The sequence below is a fragment of the Pongo pygmaeus genome, chromosome 17 (assembly GCF_028885625.2).
Source record: "Pongo pygmaeus isolate AG05252 chromosome 17, NHGRI_mPonPyg2-v2.0_pri, whole genome shotgun sequence".
NCBI classification, from domain to species: domain Eukaryota; kingdom Metazoa; phylum Chordata; class Mammalia; order Primates; family Hominidae; genus Pongo; species Pongo pygmaeus.
Window position 1 is genome coordinate 25,459,600 of NC_072390.2, and position 25,463 is coordinate 25,485,062.

The window sequence follows — 25,463 nt, forward strand, 5'->3', positions numbered from 1 at the left end:
TGATGACTCATCGTGTGAAGTGGAGAGAATAAGAAAATAAATTAAAATGATGGAAGAAAATGATCCCGCAGGGGCAGAAAAAAGCAGCGACATAACAGAAGAAATACAGGGCAGGATGGTGAGGTTGACATTGGTCCTAAAATATAAAACCTTCCTCTGAACATGAAACAAAAGACAGAAAAAAAAGAAGTTAAATGAGGAGGTGAGTGTTACAGAAAAGGAGGGCAAGCAGGATGACTTCTCTTTGGCTGTGGGATTGCAAACAAACTAAAGAGGAGAACAAATAGGATATTGCCAGCTAGTACAATGATGTGTCATTATTAAGAAATGGGATTAAAGCCATCATCCTGTATTCCTCACCTCTGCAGTCTAAAACTACAATCAGCACGTATCATTTCACTACTTGCTCATTCCCCTCCCTCGTAATTAGATCAAATTTTATTTTATATATATATATATATTTTTTTTTTTTTTTTTTTTTTTGAGACAGAGTCTTGCTCTGTCGCCCGGGCTGGAGTACAGTGGCACAATCTCGGCTCCCTGCAACCTCCACCTCCTAGGTTCAAGCGATTCTCATGCTCCAGCCTCCCTAGTAGCTGGGATTATAGGCACACGCCACCACGCTCAGCTAATTTTTATATTTTTAGCAGAGAGTGGGTTTCACCATGTTGGCCAGGCTGGTCTTGAACTCCTGACCTCAAGTGATCCACCATCCTTGGCTTTCCAAAGTGCTGGCATTACAGGTGAGTCACCATGCCTGGCCTTCAAATTGTAATCAGCATGCATCACTTTATGTTATGGTCTGAATATTTGTGGTCCCCAAAATTCGTATGTTGAAATCCTGACCTCCAAAGTGATAATACTAGGAGGTAGAGCCTTTGGAAGGTGATTAGGTCAGAAGGCTAGAGCTCTCGTGAATGGGATTAGTGCCCTTATGGAAGAGGCCCCAGGGAGCTCCCTTACCCAAAGGGAAGACTCAGTCTGCAACCCCTTAGAGAGCCCTCATCAGAACCTGCCCGTATTGGCACCCTGATGGTGGACTTCCAGCCTCCAGAACTGCAGGAAATACACTTCTCTTGTTTTTCAGCCCCCAGTCTATGGTGCTTTACTATAACAGCCCAAAAAGACTAAACTACTTGATAATTTAAAAAATTAGCTCTTTAGAAGTTTATTATGAAAGTTCAGAAAATAAGGCTGGTTGCAGTGGCTCATGCCTGTAATCCCAGCACTTTGGGAGGCTGAGGCAGGTGGGTCACCTGAGGTCAGGAGTTCAAGACCAGCCTGACCAACACAGTGAAACCCCATCTCTACTAAAAATACAAAATTAGCCAGGCATGGTGGCGCATGCCTGTAATCCCAGCTACCTGGGAGGCTGACGCAAGAGAACTGCTTGAACCCAGGAGGCAGAGGTTGCAGTGAGTCGAGATCACACCATTGCACTCCAGCCTTGGTAACAAAAGCAAAACTCCATCTCAAACAAAAAAAAAATTCAGAAAATATTTTAGCTGCTAAAATGAAGTATAAATTAACTATGTAGTATTTATGCCATGAGATGAACTTTAAAAAACACTTTCTAATCCCAGCACTTTGGGAGGCTGAGGCAGGTGGATCACTTGAGCCCAGGAGTTCAAGACCAGCCTGGGCAACGTGGCAAGCCCCGTCTCTACAAAAGAAACCAAAAAAATTATCCAAGTGTGGTGGTGGGCACCTATAGTCCCAGCTACTCGGGAGGCTGAGGTAGGAGGATTGCTTGAACCCGGGAGGTCGAGGCTGCAGTGAGCTGTGATTGCACCACTGCACTCCAGCCTGGGCAAGACCCTGTCTCAAAAAAAGTAAATAAAATAAATAAAAAGTAAATAAATAAAACTTTCTTAATTAACTTTACCATAAATGTAAATGCTCTGGCCAATAATCTGATTATTTAAAAAACAAACAAACAAACAAACAAGAACACCTTGCTCTTTCTCCTTGCCAGCAGAGGGCAAATTTTATGTGATACTCCACATACTGTGTGTGCGTGTGTCTGTATGTGTACATGCGCGTCTGTCTTTCTCCTTCGTTTCTCTTCTTTCTCTCTTCGTCTCTCCCACTTTCTCCCTCTGTCCTTCCCTCCCAGAGCTACACATTATATTTGCAGATCCTAGTTAGGAAAGTGATTCCATGAGGGCAGAGAGTAGTCCTGGAGAATGCAAGTATCTTTTTCTTCAAAAAAAATACATTGATATAAAGGCATCTAACTCTCTGTGACATCCTGTTCAAAGAAGAGAAAATAGAAGGGAAACGACCTCCCTGTGTTCTGTTTGCTGTCCTGCAGGCCCCTTCAATTTTCTGATAACTCGAGTCTCCTAGGCACGTCTGGGGGAACTGAAAGTAGCCTAAGAGATCTTCTGGGTTAAATATGGTGCAAACAGAAGCCACATTCATGACTTCTAGAGAATTCAAGCAGGTCTGAGACATCTAAACCAAAGAAATGTATTCGAAAAAAACTCATCAAAAGATCCCACAGTGAAAAACCCATTTGGTGACCTGATGTTAAATCCCACTTTTCGGAAGCAGGAGGATCACTTGAGACTGGGAGGTTGAGGCTGCAGTGAGCTGTGATTGTACCATTGCACTCCAGCCTGGGTGACAGAGTGAGATCCTGTCTCAAAAATAAAAACAAAAAAGAAGCCCACTTTTTGGCTGGGCAAAGTGACTCACACCTGTAATCCCAATATTTTGGGGGAGGCTGAGGTGGGAGGATTGCTTGAGCCCATGAATTCAAGACTAGCCTGGACAACACAGCAAGACCCCATCTCTACCAAAAAAAAAAGAAAGAAAGAAAAGAAAGAAAAGAAAGAAAGAAAGAAAGAAAATCAGCCAAGTGTGGTGGCACGCCTGTAGTCCCAGCTACTCAGGAAGCTGAGGCAGGAGGATCACTTGAGCCCAGGAGTTCAAGGCTATAATGAGTTACGATCACACCACTGCATTCCAGCCTGGGTGACAGAGCAAGACTCCGTCTCAAAAATTCCACTTTTCTTTTCCTCATTTCTGCTGACAAAGTTAGGCAACAAGAAAGACCACTCTGGCTCCTTAGGACATACTCTCCTCTCCACAGCTCAGCAGCTTACCACAGGAGGAAGCTGTAGGACCAGCGTCAATCTCCGGGTAAACAAGAGGCAGAAGCCTCCACCCTGGGCTCTGAAGACACTGAGCACACTCAATTGTCACCCCCGCCAGCCCACTCCCACCTCTTGCCTTCTTTTCCCATAAAGCACATACCACCTCCTAACAGACTATATGATTTATTTTCCCCACTTTCCTACTAAAATGTAGGCTCCAAGAGGTCAAAGTCCTGTGTCAGACACACCAGTGCCTGACACTTGCAGAAGCTAAGAAATTTTTTTAAATAAATGCCACAGAGATAAGTGGGAAAAAGTATTTTAATATTATACATGATCACGTTAAAAAATAAGACCACTCAAGATCGCCTGCGTTGTATTCTCACCAAAACAATGAACCTGAAAGAAGTAATGAGGAAACAATCAGACACTTCCAGATCTTGGGACCGCCTACAAGACAACTGGCCTGGATTCCTCAAAAATGCCAGAGTCATGGGGAAAAAAGAAGGGGAACTGTTTTAGATGCACAGTGACTAAAGAGACAGGACAACCAAATGAAATACATGATCTCTAACTGGACCCTTTAAACAGCTGGAAAGGACATTTGGGGGCAACTGGAAACATCCGAACATGGACCATATGTTTGATACTATTATTGTACCTGTGTTCAATTTAGGGGATGGGAGCATAGTATTGTGGTTACATAGGAGAATGCCCTTTTTCCTAAAAGACACATACCGAAGTATTTGGGGGTAAAGTGCCATCATGTCTGCAACTTACTTTTAAATGGTTCAAAAAAAATATTTAGTATTATTTATAAACAGAAAGACAGGCTGGGCGCGGTGGCTCACGCCTGTAATCCCAACACTTTGGGAGGTCAAGGCAGGCAGATTGCTTGAGGCCAGGAGTTCGAGACCAGCTGGCCAACATGGTGAAACGCCATCTCTACTAAAAAAAATACAAAAATTAGCTGGGCATGGTGTTGCACACTTGTGATCCCAGCTGCTCAGGAGACTGAGGCAAGAGAATTGCTTGAACCCAGGAGGTGGAGGTTGCAGTGAGCCGAGATTGTGCCACTGCACCCCAGGATGGTTGACAGAGTGAGACTCCATGTCAAAAAAAAAAGAGAGAGAGAGACAAAGGACAAGTGATAAAATGTTATTCCTGCTGAATCTAGGGGACATTCATAGTCCTTTCAACTGTTGTCTAAGTCTTAAATTTAAAAAAAAAAATGGGGCAAAGGGAATTAAAAATAAAAGACCCAGTGCTACAGAGACAGGGAGTAGGGGGTGTCAATGGAAGAGTGGGCAGGCTGGGAGAGGAGGGACTGTGCCAGAAAATACAGTGAGATCCAAGCCCCCTGCCAGGGCCTGGAGTGCACACCCACCTTTCCTTCCCTGTCCATTTAGGCACTGTTCAAATCCTTCCTACTCCAAGAAACCTTCCCAGCTCCCCACTTCACAGCCCCCACTGTATATGACTCCCACCATATCCCACTGTACATGCAACACCTCCTGCATCACACCCATCAGCAAGGGCCGTGTTCCTGTGTGTGTGGCACAGGAACCAACCAGAAGCCCTCTCCATCCCAGGCAGGGACCAGATCCCTGCCTGACCTACTTTCTGTCTCTAGCAGAGTTAGCACAGCACTGTGCAACAGCAGGTACCCAAGACAGACCTGGAGCAAGAACTTTCTGTCCCTCCCATGCCATCAAGTCTACTAAGCGGGATGACAGTCAGTATTTCTCATCATCACACACACTACTTCTGTTCTGCATGGTGGGCCATGGTAAGCACCATAATAAGAATCCAGTCAGTGCCACAGAGCTCACTGCTGGTGTGTTCGTGTCCTTGGGAAGGCAGCAATCACTGCCATCCTGTCTACACGCAGCCACCTACAGCTCCCAGCATAAAAGAAACACTCCACAAATGGTGAATGGCTGAATGAATGAATACCTATTCCATTTTCAAACACATGTCATAAATGATAAAAACTAAGATAAATGAAAGTGTAAAATCTGCACAGGCATGCAAACACCAAATAAGTGTTATCTACCAGGCTTAATTAAATTTTAAAGGTCTTTTCCAATTAGTGAACTCAAAATCTTTTGCGTTCTAGCACAGAGGTCCCCAACCCCTGGGGCGGTACTGACCCATGGCTTGTTAGGAACCAGGTTGCACAGCGGGAGGTGAACAGTGAGTGAGCATTACCAGCTGAACTCTGCCTCCTGTCAAATCAATGGTGGCATTAGATTCTCACAGGAGCGCAAACCCTGTTGTGAACTGCGCATGTGAGGGATCTAGGTTGCATGCTCCTTGTGAGAATCTAACTAATGCCTGATGATCTGACGTGGAACAGTTTCATCCTAAAACCATCTCCCGCCTTCTGCTCCCATCTGTGGAAAAATCGTCTTCCATGAAACTGATCCCTGGTGCCAAAAAGGTTGGGGACCACTGTCCTAGCATCTTAAAATGTAAAGTTTCCTATTTTCTCATGGCCATGGCCTTAGAGCAGACCTAAGGGATATATCACACTCACTAAAACAGCGTCATTGGGCCAGGGCAAAAATAGAGGCCACATGCCTGAAACTATTGACAAGGTACTATGGAATTAATATTTGTGTCCCTCCAACAAAATTCACATTTTGAAGCCTAACCTCCAATGTGAGGATATTAGGAGGTGGGCCTTTGGGAGGTGCTTAGGTTGTGAGGGTAGAGCCTTCATGAATGGGGTTGGCGTCCTTATAAGAAGAGAAAGAGACCGAGTACTCTCTCGTTCATGTGAAGTTACAGCAAGAAGGCAGCTGTCTGCAAACCAGAAATCGAGCCCTCACCAGGCACTAGATCTGCCAGCACCTTGGTCTTAGACTTCCCAACCTCCAGAACTGTGAGAATTAAATGTCTATTGTTTAAACCCTCCAGCCTATGGTATTTTTGTGACAGCAGCTCAAATTAAGGCATAAGGGATGGGGGAAGGGACCATGAGAAGCTTGAAAATGCTCCTCAAATGATTCTGATACACACTCCAGAGATGCACTGAGCTCTGAAAGCTGAGGGAGAATGAAAGCAGCAATGTTGACCCTGAACAAAAGAGGAACAAAGGGACCCTGATGGATTCCATCAGCCTGGGATGGGTGCATAAGACACAGTGTTACCACATGCCAGGCACTGCTGGGAAGATAGCCCACTATATCATATTTATTCTCGTGTAACATAGAAGGTACCCAGAGTCACCAATGCTGAACATACTTTCCACAAATGGTTCAATTTAGTAGAGGAATCAGTTGTGCCAAGAAATAAATGCTGTGCCTAGCCACTCAACCCTCCCCACCATCCCCTTTCCCCAAGAAATGCCAGTCTCGGGGGGCAAAAAATAGTAAGTTACTAGAATCTCAGACTTGGAAAGCAAATGTGATCATTACCTAGCCCAACCCACTATCCTATGCATTACTTCCTTCCACAATAACACTAACAAATTCTTATCACCTTATTGGATACTCTGTCATACAGTGCTCAAAGCAGCTCATGTGAGGTTGCACAGTTCTGATGATCTGCCTTACTGTGAGTATAAATCTGTTCTACTCTTGCGTCCTAGTGTCTCTGGGGAGACAAGAGGCCTTCCAGGCGAAGGCCCTGGACACAGGTGAAGTCCCCATTACCCAGATGTCTCACCAAATCCCAGGTATTTGACTGCTCTTTGATGAGCCACCCTATAGATCCCAACAAAGACGCTTCAACAAGCTCCTTACCAGAAGCAGGGAAGCCATCGGCTCTTCTAACTGATCACTCAGCTATTGAGGAAGTGGTAGGAATTTCTAAATTGTTGTCAAGACAACCAAAGTCCAAATATAAATCTCTTTGGGATTCCATCAGGAAGCAGTTTTTAAGTGCACGCACACAAATACCCCAAGGAAATAACAAAACAAAGGTCCCCTCCTTCTCTTTCTCCTCCTCCCCACTCTCTCCCTTCCTCTTGCTTCTTGCCACATGGTGATGTTTGTTAAAAATGCATACTGGGAAACTTTTCCACCTTTGGGGCTGAAGCAGCTGCTGCCTCAGTGTTGTTTTTGTTAAGTTTTTTTGTTGTTGTTGTTGTTAACGTACTTTGTTGCCTTTAAGCTTCATGTTTCATAATACCAGTTCAGATCACAAAGTGGGACGAATGACACTTTCCTGGTAAGAAGGAAACTCACGGGGTCCTGCCCAGGGTGCTTCCCCCCATCAAGCACACCCTCCTGCATGGCTGACTTCCACAGGTGACTCGGCTCAGGCCAGGAAAGGGCGTTCACAAAGGCTTGCTGGGCTGTCCCCATGTGGAATAAACCCAAGAAAGTCCACATATGAAATGTGAGCCAAGAATTTATAACAGGTAACCTAAACAAACCCAGTGCTCTTCAGTCCTTGGTTTCCAAGAACACAAAGCATTCAGAGAATGTTCCACAGGCCATTGTCCATCCCATGTGGGAGCATTCACCAAAGAAATAAGCTTGGACATTCCTAACATGCCAGGAGGACAGGAGAAGTTCAGGTAAAGAAGACCTGGCACCCGGCCCACTTTCACTCCCACCTGCTGCAAATGACTCTAACGTCAGGAGGTAAGACCTCCGACCCCATGGATGGAGCAGGAAACTACAGCAAAGAGTGACCAGCAGGGAGCCTGTGCTGAAAGTGCCTACTGCCCATGCCTAAAACAACCTATACCTTAAATGGGAAGCATGTCCCCAAGTCCTCACTGAGCACAGGACCAGGCACAAAAAGACCAACCCCTCAGCCTTCCCAGTGAGAGTGAGATTTTGTTATGAAGTCTATGTTCTCTATCACCTTATAAGGGAAACCCAACAGAAAGTGATTGTAACAGGGAGAAAGAAGGTGTGGCTGTCAGGGTCTTGGTCATACCAAGACTTCAGGGAGGTGTCTCATGGCTAAAAAACAGGAAGCTGAGTGCCAGCCACACACAAAACTTCACCCAGAAAAGACAGACCTCCCTACGCAAAGCACAAATGAGCCCAAGGTTCCTGTTAAAATGTTGAAAGAGGCTGGGCAACATAGGGAGACCCCATCTCTACAAAAATAATAAAAAGTATTAGCTGGGCTGGGTGGTGCACACCTGTGGTCCCAGCTACTCGGCAGGCTGAGGTGGGAGGATCACCTAAGCTTGGGAGGCTGAGGCTGCAGTGAGCCATGATGGCACCATTGCACTCCAGCCTGGGTGACAGAGTGAGACCCTATCTCAAAAATGTATATTTTTTTAAAGGACTTTTGGACTTAGCACTGGCTGATCCACAGGGTCTCTCAAATCAAGAGAATAAGCCTAGGCTGATGCAGAAGGATCCACTGAGCCCAGGAGTTGGAGGGTGCGGTGAGCTATGATGGCACCACTGCACTCCAGCCTGGATGACAGAACGTGACCTTGTCTCAAAACAAAAGAGAGAGAGAGAGACAGAAGAGAGTAAACCGAAGACAGTCAAATGGTTTTGATCTCCCTCAAATGTTATCCCACCCAGAGAATCAGCCTAATTGGATGAGCAGCTAAAACACAGCCTGCTGCACACATCTCACCCAGGAAAGAGCCAGCCAAACGAGGGGATGTGGCAAATCTTACTCAGTGTGGACAATAAGGTCATTTGGTCTTTCAAATAAAATGTCCTCTGATTTCAATAAAACTGAAACTTACAGCCACCCTCAAAAAAAAAAAAAAAAAAAAAGGGAAGCCACAGATGTGGTGTGATATGATCGATGTTTCTTTTCTTTTCTTTTCTTTTTTTTTTTTTTGAGATAGAGTCTCACTCTGTTGCCCGGACTGGAGTGCAGTGGCGTGATTTCAGCTCACTGCAACCTCCACCTCCCAGGCTCAAGTGATTCTCCTGCCTCAGCCTCCCGAGTAGCTGGGATTACAAGCATGCGCTGCTACCGCCTAGCTAACTTTTTTTTGTATTTTTAGTAGAGACGGGGTTTCACCATGTTGGCCAGGCTGGTCTTGAACTCCTGACCTCAAATGATCCCCCCGCCTCAGCCTCCCAAAGTGCTGGGATGACAGGTGTGAGCCACCGCGACCGGCCACGATTGATGTTTCAAAGCCTCTGTCTGCCCAGAAACCTCTTCCTTCTCTGCTTTGGCATGGTTCTTCCAACTCCAAGTTCAAATTCCTACACACAGAATTGGCAAAGGTAAAGCACTGTCTGCAGGAAGCCACTCAAAGAGTGTGTGTCATTCTTGGAGATAAAAGAAGAGATTTCCTCCAGCTTCCTCCTCTCCCAAGTTTGCTAATTGGCACCCTGAACTCATACATTAGCAGGAAATGGTAACATGTATCTTAAGAGATCATCTGGTATAGTCCTCTGCCTTAAGGGGGAACATGTTATTATGCCCATTTCATAGATGAGGCCACTGAGTTGCTTTGCTAAAACGACACAGCTCGTTGGTGGGGAAGAATGAGAGCCTAGGTTTCCTGCCTCTTGACACAGGGTTCTTGCCACCTGATCAGTGTCCTGGTAGGAGGATATAGAGACCTGTCCCTAAACACCGAAATTGAAAATAAGGGGTCCTGCGATAGGGCAGGGCTTGGACCACGTCAGTAAAAGTCAAGAGAAAGAGATTAAGAAAAAAAGGCAAAAATATGTCCTATTTCACCTTTCCCAAGGCCAGTCTTGACAAACACCGCACATCAAGGCTTCATTCCTTGGAACACGACATTCCTTCTCAGTCTCTGAAGGCCTTTCCTGAGGCTGAAATGGCCCCTCAAGAGGGAAGCATGGGATTCCTGGAATTTATGTCTGGAAATATTAGAGGGCCTGGGGAACAGGAAAACCCACTCCTGCCATACAAAAAAGTCAACAGAGAAACACCAGACTAGATCCTGGCTGTGGCTAAGCAAGTCGGGGGAGGTGGGGATCTGTACGGTCTGTGCCAGGGGCTACCAGGGAGGGCAGGGCCTTCCCAGATCCTCTGGAATTATAAGCCAACCGGACAATCGAGTTAGGGTAAGGGATGGTTTTGGAAGAGGCCGGTGATGGGAGCCGGTGATGGGAGCCTGCCGGAGGTTCCAGAAGAGCCTAGAGGAAGCCTAGAGACGCTGGCACAATTCAGTCCTCACCGAAATCATTTCCTCTTTCTACAGTTCTTGTACCCCCATCTTGACAGATCAGTTCGCACAAGAATGCGACCCTTTCGCTGCCCTTTTTTAGGAAATGGTTTTCATGAGACCACCTTTGCCAATGACACGGGCGGGTACACCAGATGCCAAAGGCTGCTGAAAACGCCCTTAGAACCGGCTCTTCTTTTAGAAGAAGGAATTCTGGAATGCGATGTGGGCCCCCGAAAGGAAGCGACCCTACGTTTATCTGAATTCCCAGGGGCGGTTCGCCAGCGGGTCCCTGCGTCCTCGCTGGGTCCTCTGTCTGCAGTCCCCGGGCCGCACAGATTGACTGCTTCTTTGTTTCTGGCTGCTTTAAGGCTTGTTCGGGAGGAGAAAACCCCACTTTAGGGGAGTGGTGGTGGGGAGGACTTTCCCAGGCTGCTTCTTTCACCCGCAGCAGGGAAGTTTGCTGGGCGCGCTCCGCACAGGTCACTGCCTCACCTTCCACCCCGGCCGCGCCCTCGGCTTTCACCCCCTTGGCTGGGTTCGCTTTTGGTTTTATTTTTCTGTTTTAAGTGAATAAATCAATTGCCCCCAGGAGGCAAAAGAGCACTCAGCGACTTGGCTGAGCAACTTAAACTTTCTGCCGGAAGGAAACTATCAAAAGCGGAGGAGAAAGCCCTCGGGGCCCCAGACTCGCCGCCACTGCCCCGTCCCCGCCGGGGGTCCCCGCGAGGTCGCCGCGGATCCGGGGACTCGCGGGCCGGGAGGAAAGAGCGGAGAAAGCCCGAGGCAGGCTCGGACCCGGACCCCGGCAGGGTGAGAGCGGGGGCGGACCAGAGGGGCGCACGGACGTGGGGGAGGCGGGGAACAAGAGGGGTGCGGAGAGCGAGGGGTGCACGGACTAGGCGAGCGAGGGGGACCCGGGGAACCAGGGGGCGCACGGACGAGGGGGACGGGGGCTACGAGAGGGGTGCGGAGAGCGAGGGGATCACGGGGACTGAGCGCGCAGGGAATAGGGGAGCGAAGCGGAGCGAGAGCGCGGGCCGGGGTCCGCCGGCGGGTGGCGGCCAGGACTCACCCCGAGAAGGCACACTTTGAGCTCCCGTATCGCCATCATGTGCTCGCGGCCAGGCAGTGCCGGGGCTCAGCAGCATCCTCCGGGGCCGCCGCGCCCGCGCCCCGCCGGCGTCTCCCGCCTCGGCCACTCGCTCGCGCCGCCCGCGGGCGGAACCGCCGCCGCTGCTATTTCTGGGCCGCCGGCCCCGCCGCGGTGGATCACGTGGCCGCCGGCCGGCTCCTCCCGGGCGCGTCGGGTCCAGCCTCGCCGGCCCCCAGCTCCCAGGAACGCCCCCGGACGGCGTCAGCCACCCGGGACCTGCGGCGTCGCCGGCGGGTTGCCTCCGCCCTCGGACCAGCCCCGCGCGGGTCGGCCTCCCCCAGCGCCCTCCGGCATCCGCCCCTCCCGGCCCCGCCTGGCCGCAGGGCCCGGGTGGGTAGCAAGGACTGGACCGGCCCTGTGGAGACCTGGCCCCACTACCAGCGGGTCCCTGAAGATGCCATTCTCATCTGGAAAGCGGATGCTCTCGGCCGAGGCCGTTTGCATGGCAGCGCGTGGAGGTCTGCGGGTCGTCCCATCCTCAAGCGACATTCTGGGTCCCAAGCAGAAAAAGTCAGGCCACTGAAGGGGCCGCTGTGAGGACAGGGGTGAGGAGAAGGGGGCTAACTTTTCGGCCTGCCTTTCTCGACGTTCCTAATACCCGAGCTTCCGTTGAACATGTGTGGCTCTTCAGCTCAGCCAAGTTCATTTTTCTGTATGTAGCTGAAAATGATTCTAGAAGCAAAACTCGCTGTCCGTGTCTGAAACAGGAAACTTGCTTGCTGGAGCAAAACTCTTTTTCTCAGTAGAGCAAATCCTGCAACTTGTGTGGGCAGAAACCCAGTCCTCAGAAGTACAGGTAGAAACATGGAGATCCCAGCAGACCCCTGCATCCTTCCTAACTGGGAAATGAGCAGAGTCTGTGGCCGCACACAGTCAGGGGAGGCTTGGGTAACTGTGTTCTCTTCTCCATGTATGGCCTAGAGCACCTCATCCACTCAGATGACTTCATTCGTTGCTGCTACAGAAATGTCAGCCTTTTCAGTGTAATCTATCTGAACAATTCACTGGCATTTCAGATGGGAAATGTTTTTTTAAAAACTGATTTTTTAAAACTTCATCTCCTATCCCAAACTCTCAGGCCTCTCTCCTAACCTTCCAATTTTAATCAATGGCATTTCCATTCTCCTAGCAGACCACCCACCGTGATCATCTGGCTTTGTTCTTATAGAAGCCAGGTTGAAGCTACCCAGTATGCAAGTAGCCCCATCCAATGGGAAATTCCAAATCAAGGCCTCCAAAGAGATAAGTCCTGGAATACTGGAGTCAAAATGGGCCCAGAAACAGACAATTCACAGTTAAATTCCCCAGAAGAGCAGGAACTTTGCCCTGGAGGTGCAGGCTTGTGGAGGTTACTCAAATGGACTAAATTGTTCAAAAGGCAGCCATGGGCAAGTTACAGGTCCATTGTATCAGTATCCGTCCTTGACTTTGTATCCAAAGCAGAGTCTTCTATGTGGGAAGGGTAAAAAGAGGCTTGCCCAGAATCAAACAGTCTTGATCACAATATCTCCCTGCCCTCAGATTTGCTAATCAGAAAACCACCCCTACACAGTTGCAAAGACACCTCCCCCAAGGCCTTCGCCGGCCGTCAGGGCACCTACTAAGACTTGGATCTCCACACTGGAACGTGTCCTTTTGGCTTTCCAGCTTGATTCCCAAAAGCCAGTCAAACCAGAATGGAAGCCTCCGCTGTGTTCTACATCCTGTGCAGTGAGTGGAGCTTTGTGAAGTTGCCTTAGATTGCCAAGGGCAGAACTGTGTCCAGACAGAAATAGGCAAACCGAATTTCTCTTGTGTTCCCTTACTCTTTTTCATGACTGCTCTCATTCTGCTCTCTTCTCCACTAGCCCGGGTGTCTGGGACGCTTGTGTTGTTTCTAGGCTCTCCCAAAAGAGTCCCCTATCTAGCCCTTCCCTCCCTGAGAATCGCCCCAGTCTATTTGTCTTTCTCTCCTCTCCTAGTTCTGTTAAAAATGACCTCATTTGTGTCTCATTCTGATCAGGCCTTGGGCTCTTCTTTACAAAGTGGCAATCCTAGTCTGTCAACTGACTCGTGTTCATGGGTTTATACCCTCTCCCCAGCCAGGTCACCCCTGAGCTTAACCATGGCCTCATGAAAACCAGGTCCCCAGGATCACCCTAAGGTAACCTATAAAGCTCTAGCCCAGGAAGGCAGGAAGATGACTGCTAGGAGACATATTTTAAGAGTGACAGGTCAGAGGCAGCTCTCGACTTTTTAAAAAAGTGCCATGTTCTCTATTGTTACACTCTATGATTACTGTACTAATGAGGCCCATCCTGACTCCTCTGGAATTTTCTGCAAATATGGAGTTCTGGTGTAACTTCAGCAGGGATAAAAATTCAATGGTACATAACTGACAATTTATCAGATTAAGAAATAGAACATGCAAGTTTTTCTTATGAGAATTTTGTAACATAAATGGTCATTGTGCTAATTCAGACCTCCACTTCTCTGCTGCTATAAAGTCTCCAACAGAAAAAGCCAGTCATAAAACTGATCATGTTTTTTGATTCAGGAAATCCTTTTTTGAACAATAACATACAAAGACGAAAAGTAAACAAAGCTGCCTGTTTGAATATAAACACATATGCAGACAAAGAAACAAATAAATGGGTTAGAGAAACAACAACAAAAAAATTATATCCATGGAGGTAAAGGGAGGATTGTTGCATTAATTGTAACTCAAACCTCTTAACATTTGAGGAATGATTAAGCAAGCCAGGGGTCTTTACTGGGTGTATTTAATGGTGTGCAATAGTATATGTTACTTAGATATTAAATGAAATGTGTATACTATGTAGATTTGTAGAGATGTTTATAGTAAATAAGGTTCTGTGAAAATAATATGACTCAAAATGTTAAATAGGATAAGCAATATAAATGTGTTACAACACCCTGGAGTGCAGGCTGATCCCTGGAGACCAGTACTGAGTCATCTGGTCTGCTCAAGGGCCAATTAAGGAAAAATAAAAATGTTTACAAACCTTGTTTTTCATAATTTTATCTTTTTTATGGAACTATAGTGTCTGCAATATCAGTTAAACAGCCTTTTAGTATTTCTCATTTACGTAACAACTCCTTCCTTCCCTCTTTCCTTCCTTCTTTCGTTCTCTTTCTGAAACTGTCTAAATAGCATGTGCTACCTAACCTTATTTGTAACTCATGCCCTTTAAACAAATTTTGAGGAGATGAATCCTGGACATACCAGGGTAGGAAAGGGATTTGAGGGATTTAGAAAAACAGAGGTGAGTGGACCCCACAATTCACCCACAGACTTGAAAAAGGAGATAGTAGCTGGCAGGGGGAGGCGGGAAACTGAAGGAACCTGTCTGTGGGAAAGGGAGTGTCCCTGAGAACCCCAAGGAAGGTGGCTGCTCGGTGTAGGGGCTATTAGGTAAGCGGATAGAAACTGCACAGCCTCCTTTGCAACTCCAGATGTCTTCATGTGGAAAGTGTGGTGACATCTTAGATGGGAGATGGGGAGGGTGGGGGCTCGCCTCCTCCTCGTCTCCATCGCCTCAAAGGGAGTGCTCAGAAGTGTTCCAGAATAAGTAGACAGCTCTCACTGAAGACAAGGAAGGCTCTGTTGGGACCTCACAAAGGATTGGTGTCAGGTGATAATGTTTAAATTTTCCAGATTCCTGAGAGCCAGCACTGGGCAGCTTAAGCCATCCTCAACATCCAACTGGCCTCTTTACTGACACTCCTGCCCAGCAACCTCCACTGTCCCTTGGATCTCTGGCTGAGCTTAAAGTGTTGGGTTAAAAGAAAATAAGCAATAAGATATATATTAACACCTCCCATGGAAGGTAAACGGATTAATTCAGCTGTGACCACCTCCCGAAAGCCCTAAGTAACATGTAGTTCAGTCAGTCCTGTTCATTTTCATTGCTTACTTGTAAAACTGAGAAATTAAACTACAATGATGCAGATCAAAGTCACCACAACCCCAGTTTTGTTTCATAGACTGTCTTGGGTTGTTCCTTCTGGCGAGTCACGTAAGTTTTCCTGCAAGCTCAGAGTAATACACGGAGTTTAGGATTTCTTTTTCTTAAAAGGAGTTGTGCTTCACTTTTTTGTACCTTAATATTATTTGCTATCAAACTAAAAATTGGTTTAATTTTAGATGTTGGCAACGATTCTCATATCGCAGGGATTTCTGTGTTTAGCTGTTTACCCACCCATTCGGCAAATAGCAGACACTGTGCTAGACACTGGAAGAATGGAGCAAGAGGACCCACATTGACGTCGAGCTATAAAGGAAAGAGACAAACATATACACAGGAGACTATTGTATGATGTGAAATGTCTGAGGCTTGGTGTAGTTGCTTCATTTTTGTAACTCTTCTTATTCAAGAAATGGGTATAAATTCCAGAGATGCCAAACCTTAAATTCAATGGAAATCAACCCCCAAGTAAAGGAGAAGATGATCAGGATGGCTGGAGTTTGAACCTAGTCAACTGGTAGGTGAGTGTGTGTGTTTGTGATGGGGGAAAAATAGATCTTTGTTTTGTTTGAATTCCCAAGACTGCCCTAGATGAGGAAGAACCTAATGCAGACTCTTCCTAATCTGAAGTGCCTCTAAGAATATCTGCGTACAAGTTGAGTATCTGTCATCCAAAATGCTTGGGACCAGGAGCATTTTTCCGATTTTGGAATATTTGCATTATACTTACCAGTGGAGCACCTCTAATCCAAAAATCCCGAATCCAAAATGCTCCAATGAGCATTTCTTTTGAGCATTGTGTCAGCAGTCAAAAAGTTTCGAATTTTGGAGCATTTTGGATTTCAAATTAGGGATGCTTAACCTGTACTAAGAGTACTGAACTACTGTACTAAGTATTTAATGGTTAACTGAGTTGCCTTAAGGCTCCAATTACATTAGAACTCTTGCAAATTTTATTTCTACTGAGGTTATTATTGTTAAAAAAACAAAATTTCAACAACGTTAAAGATTTAATTGGCTTTTATTACTGATTAATGAATCAGGCAGCATCCCATCCAAAAATTGAGAAAATGTGCTCCAATGAGCTAGGCAAAGGACTTGTCTTTATAGGCAGGAAAGGCTGAAGAAGCAGAAACGGGGAACGAAAGGCAGATTGGCATTTCAGAGTTACTTCCCTTGTAGGGTTAAAGCATGGGGGACTTCCTCATCAAACCTGCTCAGGTAAACTGGGCCCCTTCTGATTAGCTGCTGTGCATCTCCTATTTTTATGGAAAGCTGCCCTTTTCAAAGTTCCATCGGACAGCCTGGCACCTAGCAGGAGTGACTCCATTCTGGTTTGGTCTGGTCCGTTGGGCCTAGTGTAAGAGTTCAGTCCTCCCATAAATTTTATTTAAGATTATTCTTGAACTACTATTCTCCTTGCTATTCATGGGCTTTCCCAATGACCAATATAGCAGAGCCTGTTCTGAATCATCCATAATCCAATCCTTCGCATAGCACATATTCTGCACTCTGAAAATATGTGGTGAGTGGGTGGGTGAGAGAGTGAGTTCACCGACCCGACCGATAAATCCCAAGCATGGAGGGCAGAAAGGGCCCTCTGACATCAGATGGAACCAGGTTTACATGCAGGCTCCTTTATGCCCAGTCTGTGTGAATTTAAGGGAGTCTCTTCAACCTGTAGTTCCATCCTCTGTCAAAGATGGATATTGAAAGGCTGTTGCATTATTTTGGGGGAGGGTTACACACATTCGTTTAGAGTGTGTGTGTGTGTGTGTGTGTGTGAACAGCAAGTCCAGATGACAAAACGTCCCAGTTTGCATGGGACTGTCCAGGTTTTAGCCCTGATTGTCCCGCATTCTGGGAAACTTCACTCACATGTAAACTGCAATTGTTGTCACCTTGTCCCCTTCCCTAAGCCCATAAAACTGTTTTGGGTTGTTACTATCCATTAAAAAGGAAGTGCTGACTTCCAAACATCCTCACTTCCTTCCTCAGTTTTTCTGAATGTAAAAACGACTCCAGATTTAGAAAACAGCGTAACTACTTCATGCATAGCTATGCACATCTAAATTACTTATGATTCTCCATCTTATACTCAGTTCACGTGGGAGGCTTAAATGTGCAAATTCTAACTTCAGCTAAATAACCATTGTTTTATTGAAAGACATACTGGGTCTAAAAAAGGAACAAAAATAGGAAATAAGAAAAGAGCGCTTGGTTTCCCAGTCTCCTGGTGGGGCCCCAGCCCCTTTTGTGGCTCTCTCCTAACTCCCCGCCCTTCCCCCTCCTGCACACTTGTGTTCAATGTCATATTCTTCTACTGAACTGAACCTTACCCTAAGAATCAACCCTCAGTAGCTCTGGTAGAGGGCATTTTAAGGACTTTAAGGCAGAACCCTCCCTTGGGTAAAGATTTGTGGGAAGCTGGCCTTCCTCCAGATGGTTCTTCCCCTAGCCCACATGCGGTTCCTGAGTTTCAGGCTATGGAACCTCCCCTGGTTCTACTGTCAGCAGATGTTCAAAAGTGGGGCATCAAGATTAGCCAGTGGCAGGCCGGGCGCGGTGACTCACACCTGTAATCTCAGCACTTTGGGAGGCAGAGGCGGGTAGATCACCTGAGGTCAGGAGTTCAAGACCAGCCTGCGCAACATGGTGAAACACCATCTCTACTAAAAATACAAAAATTAGCCAGGCGTGGTGGTGGGCATCTGTAATCGCAGCTACTCAGGAGGCTGAGGCAGGAGAATCGCTTGAACTCAGGAGGCGGAGGTTGCACAGAGCCAAAATCACGCCATTGCACTCCAGCTTGGGCGATAGAGTGAGACTCCGTCTCAAAAAAAAAAAAAAGATTAGCTGAGGGTTTACTGTGGTTAGCCCGAGGACAGAGAGGCCCTGGCTCCATTTCTCCTAAATGGGGGAGGAAGCGGGGAGAAGGAAATGCAGATTTACTCTCAAAAATCACAGGGAGAAAGACTGACATGCCCATGCACTTCAGTAAAAGTTAACACTTGCTTAATGGAAGAAATATCATAGACACAATTTTTAAAACTGCAATCTGGGAAAATATTTGGCATAAATATGACTCGGTTAATAATCAATATAGAAAGAACTAATAGATTATTATTTATCATTATTATTTTTCACAAAACCACCAAGGTCCACTAGGAAAAATGAGCAGATGCAATCAGGGAGTTCACAAGTAGGAAATGTGTGTATGAAGAAGGTGTTCAATTTCACAAGTAAGTAAACATGCAGATTAAAGCATCAAGAAATAATTTTGGGCTGGGTGCAGTGGTTCACACCTGTAATCCCAGCACTTTGGGAGGCCAAGGTGGGCGGATCACTTGAAGCCAGGAGTTTGAGACCAGCCTGGCCAACATGGTGAAACCCCATCTCTACTAAAAACACAAAAATTAGCCGGGCGTGGTAGTGCATGCCTGTAATCCCACCTACTCGGGAGGCTGAGGCAGGAGAATCGCTTGAACCTGGGAGGCAGAGACTGCAGTGAGCTGAGATTGCACCACTGCACTCCAGCCTGAGCAACAGAACAAGACTCTGTCACGAAAAAAAAAAAAAAAAAGAATTTTTCACTTATCAACTTATCAAAGTTGTAAAACCTAGAGCTCCGTGCTGGTTAGAGTGGAACAGAAAGGAGAAGGCCCGGTCAGGCTGCTCAAACAATAATAAACTGCTCTTTTAGAATCATACTTTCTGACTTTATGTATGTTCATATCCTTACAGACATTCTCTGTCACGTGGGTGCCTTCACATGTCCTTCCCCCAATGCAATATTTATTTTATTTTTTACTCTCCATGAACAAAATTAGGTTCTGGTGGGTGTGAGAGATAAGGAATCTGAAAGCTCCCTGCTGGTTGCCAAATGTATATTTGCATATAGAGGATAAGGAAGGGAAGAAAAGGAAACTTAGAAGGTTTAAGGATTATCTAGGAGTACTCTTCTCTTTTGACTGTGAACGTCTGGAAGGGAGCATGATGCAAGTAACCACAGCAACACTTACTCAGTGTTAATTACTAGCTAGGTTCCAGGTACCCATGGGCCCTGCCAGGCTTCTTATGTCAGTGATGTCACTGTCCCCTGCCAAAGGAAGGTGCCATTGTTCTTGAAACTGAGGCAGAGTCCCTGCAAAGGTCTGCCTTGATGGGCTGCAGACAGGATTTAAGCCCATGCACTTCAGTAAACATGTAAATTACCATCCCATGCGTTCAGTTTTTAGCTTGAGGCCTTAGTGGGGATATGCAGGAAAAAAATGTTGAACAGACTGGGAAATAAAATATCAAAGCTTGACATAGAGAATCAGCTGCAAAGATGAGCGGGTCAGTGCTGGCTGGCATAATCACACACACACTGGTCCTATTGCTCCCTGGTGACTGGAGGGGATTCAGAAAATACATTTTGGTATTTTCTCTGCAGGGCTGAGGAATTTCTCCCAAAGAGTAAAAATAATAAATATTTGTAGAACATGTGAGATCACGTCTGTGAAACACATTTCCCTCTCAACTAGGTTATTTTTCGTGCCGTACAGTTCTTACCTAAAGAGTAAACAGTAAACCCAACAATTTTATATATATATAGAGAGAGAGAGAGATGGAGTCTCGCTCTGTTGCCCAGGCCAGAGTGCAATGACACGATCTTGGCTCACTGCAACCTTCGCCTCCCGGGTTCAAGGGATTCTCCTGCCTCAGCCTCCCAAGTAGCTGGGACTACAGGCACACGCCACCACACCTAGCTAATTTTTGTATTTTTTAGTAGAGACAGGGTTTCACCATTTTGGCCAGGATGGTTTCGATCTCTTGACCTTGTGATCTGCCTGCCTCAGCTTCCCAAAGTGCTGGGATTACTGGCGTGAGCCACCGCACCCAGCCTGTGATGGTTACTTTTATGTATCAACTTGGCTAGGCCATAGACATTTCATCAAACATTATTCTAAATGCTTCTGTGAAGATAGCTTACATGAGACTAACATTTAAATCAGTGGACTTGTAGTAAACCAGGGTATTCTGCTAATGTAGGTGGGCCTCATCCAATCAGTTGAAAGTCTTTTTTTTTTTTTTGAGACGGAGTCTCACTCTGTCACCGAGGCTGGAGTGCAGTGGCGCTATCTCAGCTCACTGCAAGCTCCGCCTCCCAGGTTCACGCCATTCTCCTGCCTCAGCCTCCTGAGTAGCTGGGACTACAGGTGCCTGCCACCATACCCGGCTATCAGTTGAAGGTCTTAAGAGAAAAAGACTGACCTCCTTAGAGGAAAAGGGAATTCTGCCAGCGGAGGGCCTTCAGACTCAAGCTGCAGCAGCAACTCTCCCAAGAGCTTCCAGCCTGCAGCCTGCCCTGCAGATTTTGGATTTGCCAACCTCCATAATAGCATGAGCCAATTCCCTAAAATCAATCTATCTATCTACCTATCTATCTATCTATCTATCTGTCATCTATCTATTCATCTCCTATTAGTTCATGCTTCTCTAGAGAACCCCAATTAATATAATATTCAGCTAATATTTTTTGTCCTGACTCCCCCACTCAGGATGCACACATACTGGTTCTGACTTTGCTCTCCCAAATATGAATTAGGTACTGCTATGTGCCAGACATGCAGCCAGGAGCTAGAGATGGCAAAAGATCATCGAGGAGTCCTGGCCTCAGGAAGCCTGCAGTCTGAGCTCACCTCTGCACCCTGACCCTTTTAGGAAATAGGCTGTTTCCCAGACTTCTGTTGCTGTGGCCCCAGTGTGAGAATTCATGTGTATAAACACGGATTTGGTCCCATTAATGTTATGAGGAAAGGGCAGTAATGATTAAAAAATAAAAATAAAAATGTGAGAAGACAGATCCAGGTCCAAAGCAGAAAAGCTGTGGTCCATAAGGTTAACCTAGTGTCCATGAAGTGGCAGAACCAGAAAGAAGGGCCCGGTGGAGAGGCAGAGTTAAGTCAGAGCTGAAGACAATGGTTCAGAACAAAATAGCAAGGCCACTGAGTGGGGCTGTGGGCCCGAGGGGGAGAAGGCCACACACTGGGGAGATTTCACTGACCGTGCTATCACCCGTCCAGGTCCTTGTCTGGACTGTATTATCTAGCCTAACCCCAGGGCATGATCCAGAGAAAAGAAATGAAAAAGGCATTACTTCCTTACTATCCAAGAGATTTGAGAAGGAGGGCTGTAGCTCAGACCAGGAATAGAAAACAGGTGTATCTAGAAAATGAAAAAGAAACAATATAAGCATCTGGTGTGTTAAACCAGCCCCAGCTGGCCACGATAACAAGACGTGCTTGCACCAGGATGTACCCTAGATGCTCAGAAAATATTTGTTGAGAAAAATGAATGGAATCATACAATATGTGTCTTTTTGTGTCTGGTTTCATTCACTTAACATAATGTTTCCAAGGTTCATCTATGTTCTAGAATATACTCACACTTCACTCCTTCTTATGTGATACTGGTTTAAACTCTACTCTTGGTCGGACGAGATGGCTCACACTGTAATCCTAGCACTTTGGGAGGCCAAGGTGGGTGGATCATTTGAGGTCAGGAGTTCGAAACCAGCCTGGCCAACATGGTGAAACCCCATCTCTACTAAGAATACAAAAATTAGTTGGACGTGGTGGCCGTGTGCCTGTAATGCCAGCTACTTGGGAGGATTGTTTGAACCCAGGAGGCAGAGGTTGCAGTGAGCCAAGATTGTACCACTGCCCTCAAGCCTGGGCTACAGAGGAAAACTCCATCTCAAAAAAAAGAGAAGATTTTAAATTCTATTCTTCTGTTCAAAACTCTTGTACACCTTCCCATTGCCCATCCAAGTAAAGTCTAAACTCTTTAGCATAGCATTCACTATTCTACAGAATCCCACCTACCCACCTTCCTTGCACCAACCCACCCTACCTTTTGGCCTCTGTACCTTTGCTGAAGTCCCAAATCTCTGGACATCTAAATTGGTGATTCTCAAAGCATAGTCTCCAAACCAGGCTCGGCAGAAATGGTTTGGGAACATTTTATCAATATCCTGCTGGGCAGCAAGTCATACTGCTCGCTGAGAAATGGTTACAAGTTCAAATATGCAGGCTCCTCCTTAGACTACTGATTTGGAAACTGGATTCTGTGTGTTCACAAGCCCTCCAGGTAATTCTGACATACAGTAAAGTTGGAGAAGCATTGGCCTAAATCACAGCACTCCTCAATGTCTAGTTTATATGCGGCTTCTTCAAGCCTCCCTGCTTTCTCTTTCCTCTGCCCAGTTCAGAGTATTCCTATTGGACATTTCCATTCCTCCTTGAGAGGATTTCCACATTTTACACTGTGTCATGGTTGTGGCTCCATTATTAGACCTCAGCTGTGTCATTTCTTTCATCTAGACACTGAGAAGGAGCTTGGACAAGATGCCATTCAAGATTGCCTCCAGCTGAGATCCTGGGGATGAGCTCGCGGAGGGCAGGCCTGGCCTTTCTCCTATCTCCCATTGCACATCACGCCTAAAACATGGCTCCCAAGTTGCCGATGACAAACTGCCACCAATCTGCAGCAAAATGAGAGGGGGGACAAGTAATGTGATAAACTTTTCTTGGCAGGAAATGTATCCAATTATATTATTCTGAGAGTATGACTTTCCTACTTGTGGGTATGAAAATGTCCTTTCTAGGCCAGCAGCGGTAGCTTACGTCTGTAATCCCAGCAGTTTGGGAGGTTGAGGCAGGTGCCTGTTGTAAACTGTCTCAGAGCCACAGCTCAGAGAAGGTCAGAGAAAAAGAGAAAACACAGCACAGAGAAGGCCCACCACCGGGACTGTTAGGTTTTGAAGGGAAGGCGAGGGTGAAAGAAAGACACACACAGAGGGAGAGGGCAGCTTAAACAGACACCTGCAGAAGTGGGGACCAGCTTAACACCAGAGCCCACCGCTGCTTACAGGCTGGGGGTACTTATAAGTATGGGTGGAAGGTGTCTGGGCAGTATGGCTTGCTACCTGGCAGGATACTGATAAAATGTTCCCATGATGAGGCGGTTTTGGCCCTTGTTCTGGCAGAATGTGGTGTTCCTTGCCCTTTCTCCCAGCAGAATATGATAGGGGTGTTTCTTTAGTTGGGCCTTTGCCTGTCTGCCTTGTGGTCAGGTGGTTAGGCAGGATGTTTCTTGTGGCCCAAACCCTCGTGAAATGTTTCATTTTGACCAAGGTCTGCAAAATAGCATGGAGCTTACAAAATGGTGCAGTTTGGACTAACAGGAATAATGAGGACCTGCCACATGCACACGCAGGGCATTTTGAAAGCATGCAAACCTCCTTCCTTCCAGCCTTGCAACATAACTCACACATGCGCCAACTAGAACTAAGGAGACAACTTTTGAGTGCTTTTTGAGAATTTACAGACAAAGTGTCTGCAGAAATCCCTGAAATTTGTTTTAATCCTAACGCCTGGGCCCATTCCAGCAGAGATCAGCATGTGGGACCCCACCAGAGATTAAGCAAAAGGAAAGATAGGCTTAGCAGGAAGGGCGGGACAGCTGTCATCCTCCCAGCCGCCGTCGGGGCCAGCCACAGACTGTGTGTGGTGTTTCTGTTTAATTGTTTGATACGCTGAGTGTACCATTCCAAAGTGAGTCCAATTTTTCCTATTTATTCCTTTTTCTATATTTACAGAGTCATAAGTTAAAGAATCTTATAGCAGATGCTTTCATGAAGACTCTGCCCAGTTCAGAAAAACTCTTTCCTCCGAAGAATGCTCCTTCTGAAAAAAAAACCGGGGGAGGGTGGGGCGGGAGACCTGGCCGATACTGCTTTAATACCACCCCAACTGCTTGGCCACAGGTAGGCATGGGTAAATGTCTGATCCAAGGCAGACCAGTGAAATTCTCTTGCAGGAATTTGGACCTGAGGTCCTGAGGGTCCACTTGGCTTCTATGTGCAACTGGAACTAAGGTGATGTAGACTCAGGTGCTGTGGGGTGGGTTTCAGACATGAGGTGAGAGAGGGCCTGGAGCCAATGTGCAGAGAGAGAAACAGATGTGTGACCCTGTGGGAGCAAGAGTCTGAGGACACAGCTGTCATTGGTGCCTCTCGTGAAGACAGCCACATCCCCTCACTGAGGATCTCTGAGCCACCCATGAAATGCCTAACAGGTCCCCTTCACTGAGCATGTCAGTACAATGCCGTGGAGACACCACAGGGCCCCACAGGTAGCCTAGCACCATGCTAGTCCTGGCACCTTGTGGTTGACCAAGAAATATGTAACAAATCACCAGTCACCAGACTAAGAAGAATCTTTGAAAGACTGGTATGTTCCATCTGGAGAGGATTAAGAAAAGCATAACAGCAACCTTCAAATAGTGCAAGCATACTCATCAAAGAAGAGAAAGATCAGCTCCTGGCTTACTTCTTTTCATATTCATACCTGACCTTACTTGGGAAGCAAAATTGAGGTGCCTCTAAATTCTGAGATGCTCCATATGGCAGAGTAACAAAGTGTGGACGCAACAGAGCAACTCATCCCAACTCATCTAAAGGAGTGGCTCACTCTCTCTCTCTCTTTTTTTTTTTTTTTTTTTTGAGACAATCTCACTTCGTTGCCCAGGCTGGAGTGCAGTGGCACAATCTCAGCTCACTGCAACCTCCACCATTCAGGTTCAAGCAATTCTTCTGCCTCAGCCTCCCGAGTAGCTGGGATTATAGGTGCCCACCACCACGCCCCACTAATTTTTTATATTTTTAGTAGAGACAGGGTTTCACCATGTTGTCCAGGCTGGTTTTGAACTCCTGACCTCAAGTGATCCTCCCGCCTCAGCCTCCCAAAGTGCTGTGATTACAGGTGTGAGCCACCATGCCCAGCCGACTCACTCTTGACAGAGATGTCCAGGTAGAAGAGCTTCTGGGGAAAAGAGTTAGCTGTCCTTCTCCTCTAGGGGCCGACTTGCCACCTGTCAGGACGTCAGCCACATGACCCCCATAGGAGGAACTGCTCCCCAGAACCTATGTGGCGACTCAGCAGCCTGCCACCCCTTTCCTGTCCAGCCTGACCCATGAGTGAGCTAGAGACCTGCTGGGCAACGTGCTGACTACATAGTTAACAGCAATGGATCTTATGCTTAAACACTGCTTGGAATAGATCTTGAATAGTCTCACCCCCCAAAAATGATAGGCATATAAAGTAAAGGAT

General features: G+C 46.6%; 1 protein-coding gene and 1 long non-coding RNA gene across 3 annotated transcripts in view; one reads left to right on the forward strand and one right to left on the reverse strand.

Annotated features, from left to right (window-relative positions):
* The window catches only part of RAB31 (RAB31, member RAS oncogene family), a 154,382-nt gene extending 142,981 nt beyond the window's left edge, over positions 1-11,401 (reverse strand). The window contains exon 1 of the mRNA XM_054460787.2: positions 11,258-11,401. Within this exon, the coding sequence (XP_054316762.1) occupies positions 11,258-11,296 (39 nt within the window). The 5' untranslated portion in view covers positions 11,297-11,401. The remainder of the gene's footprint in view (positions 1-11,257) is intronic.
* On the forward strand, positions 1,645-22,921 carry LOC129018823 (uncharacterized). Of its 2 annotated transcripts, XR_010124212.1 has the most exons (4): positions 1,645-10,995; positions 12,860-13,048; positions 15,717-15,827; positions 22,674-22,921. It is a non-coding gene; the product is annotated as an uncharacterized LOC129018823 (long non-coding RNA). The 2 variants fall into 2 exon arrangements; XR_008495431.2 differs by lacking the exon at positions 1,645-10,995 and having other exon boundaries at positions 11,576-13,048; positions 15,717-15,823.
* Positions 22,922-25,463: the final 2,542 nt, after the last annotated feature.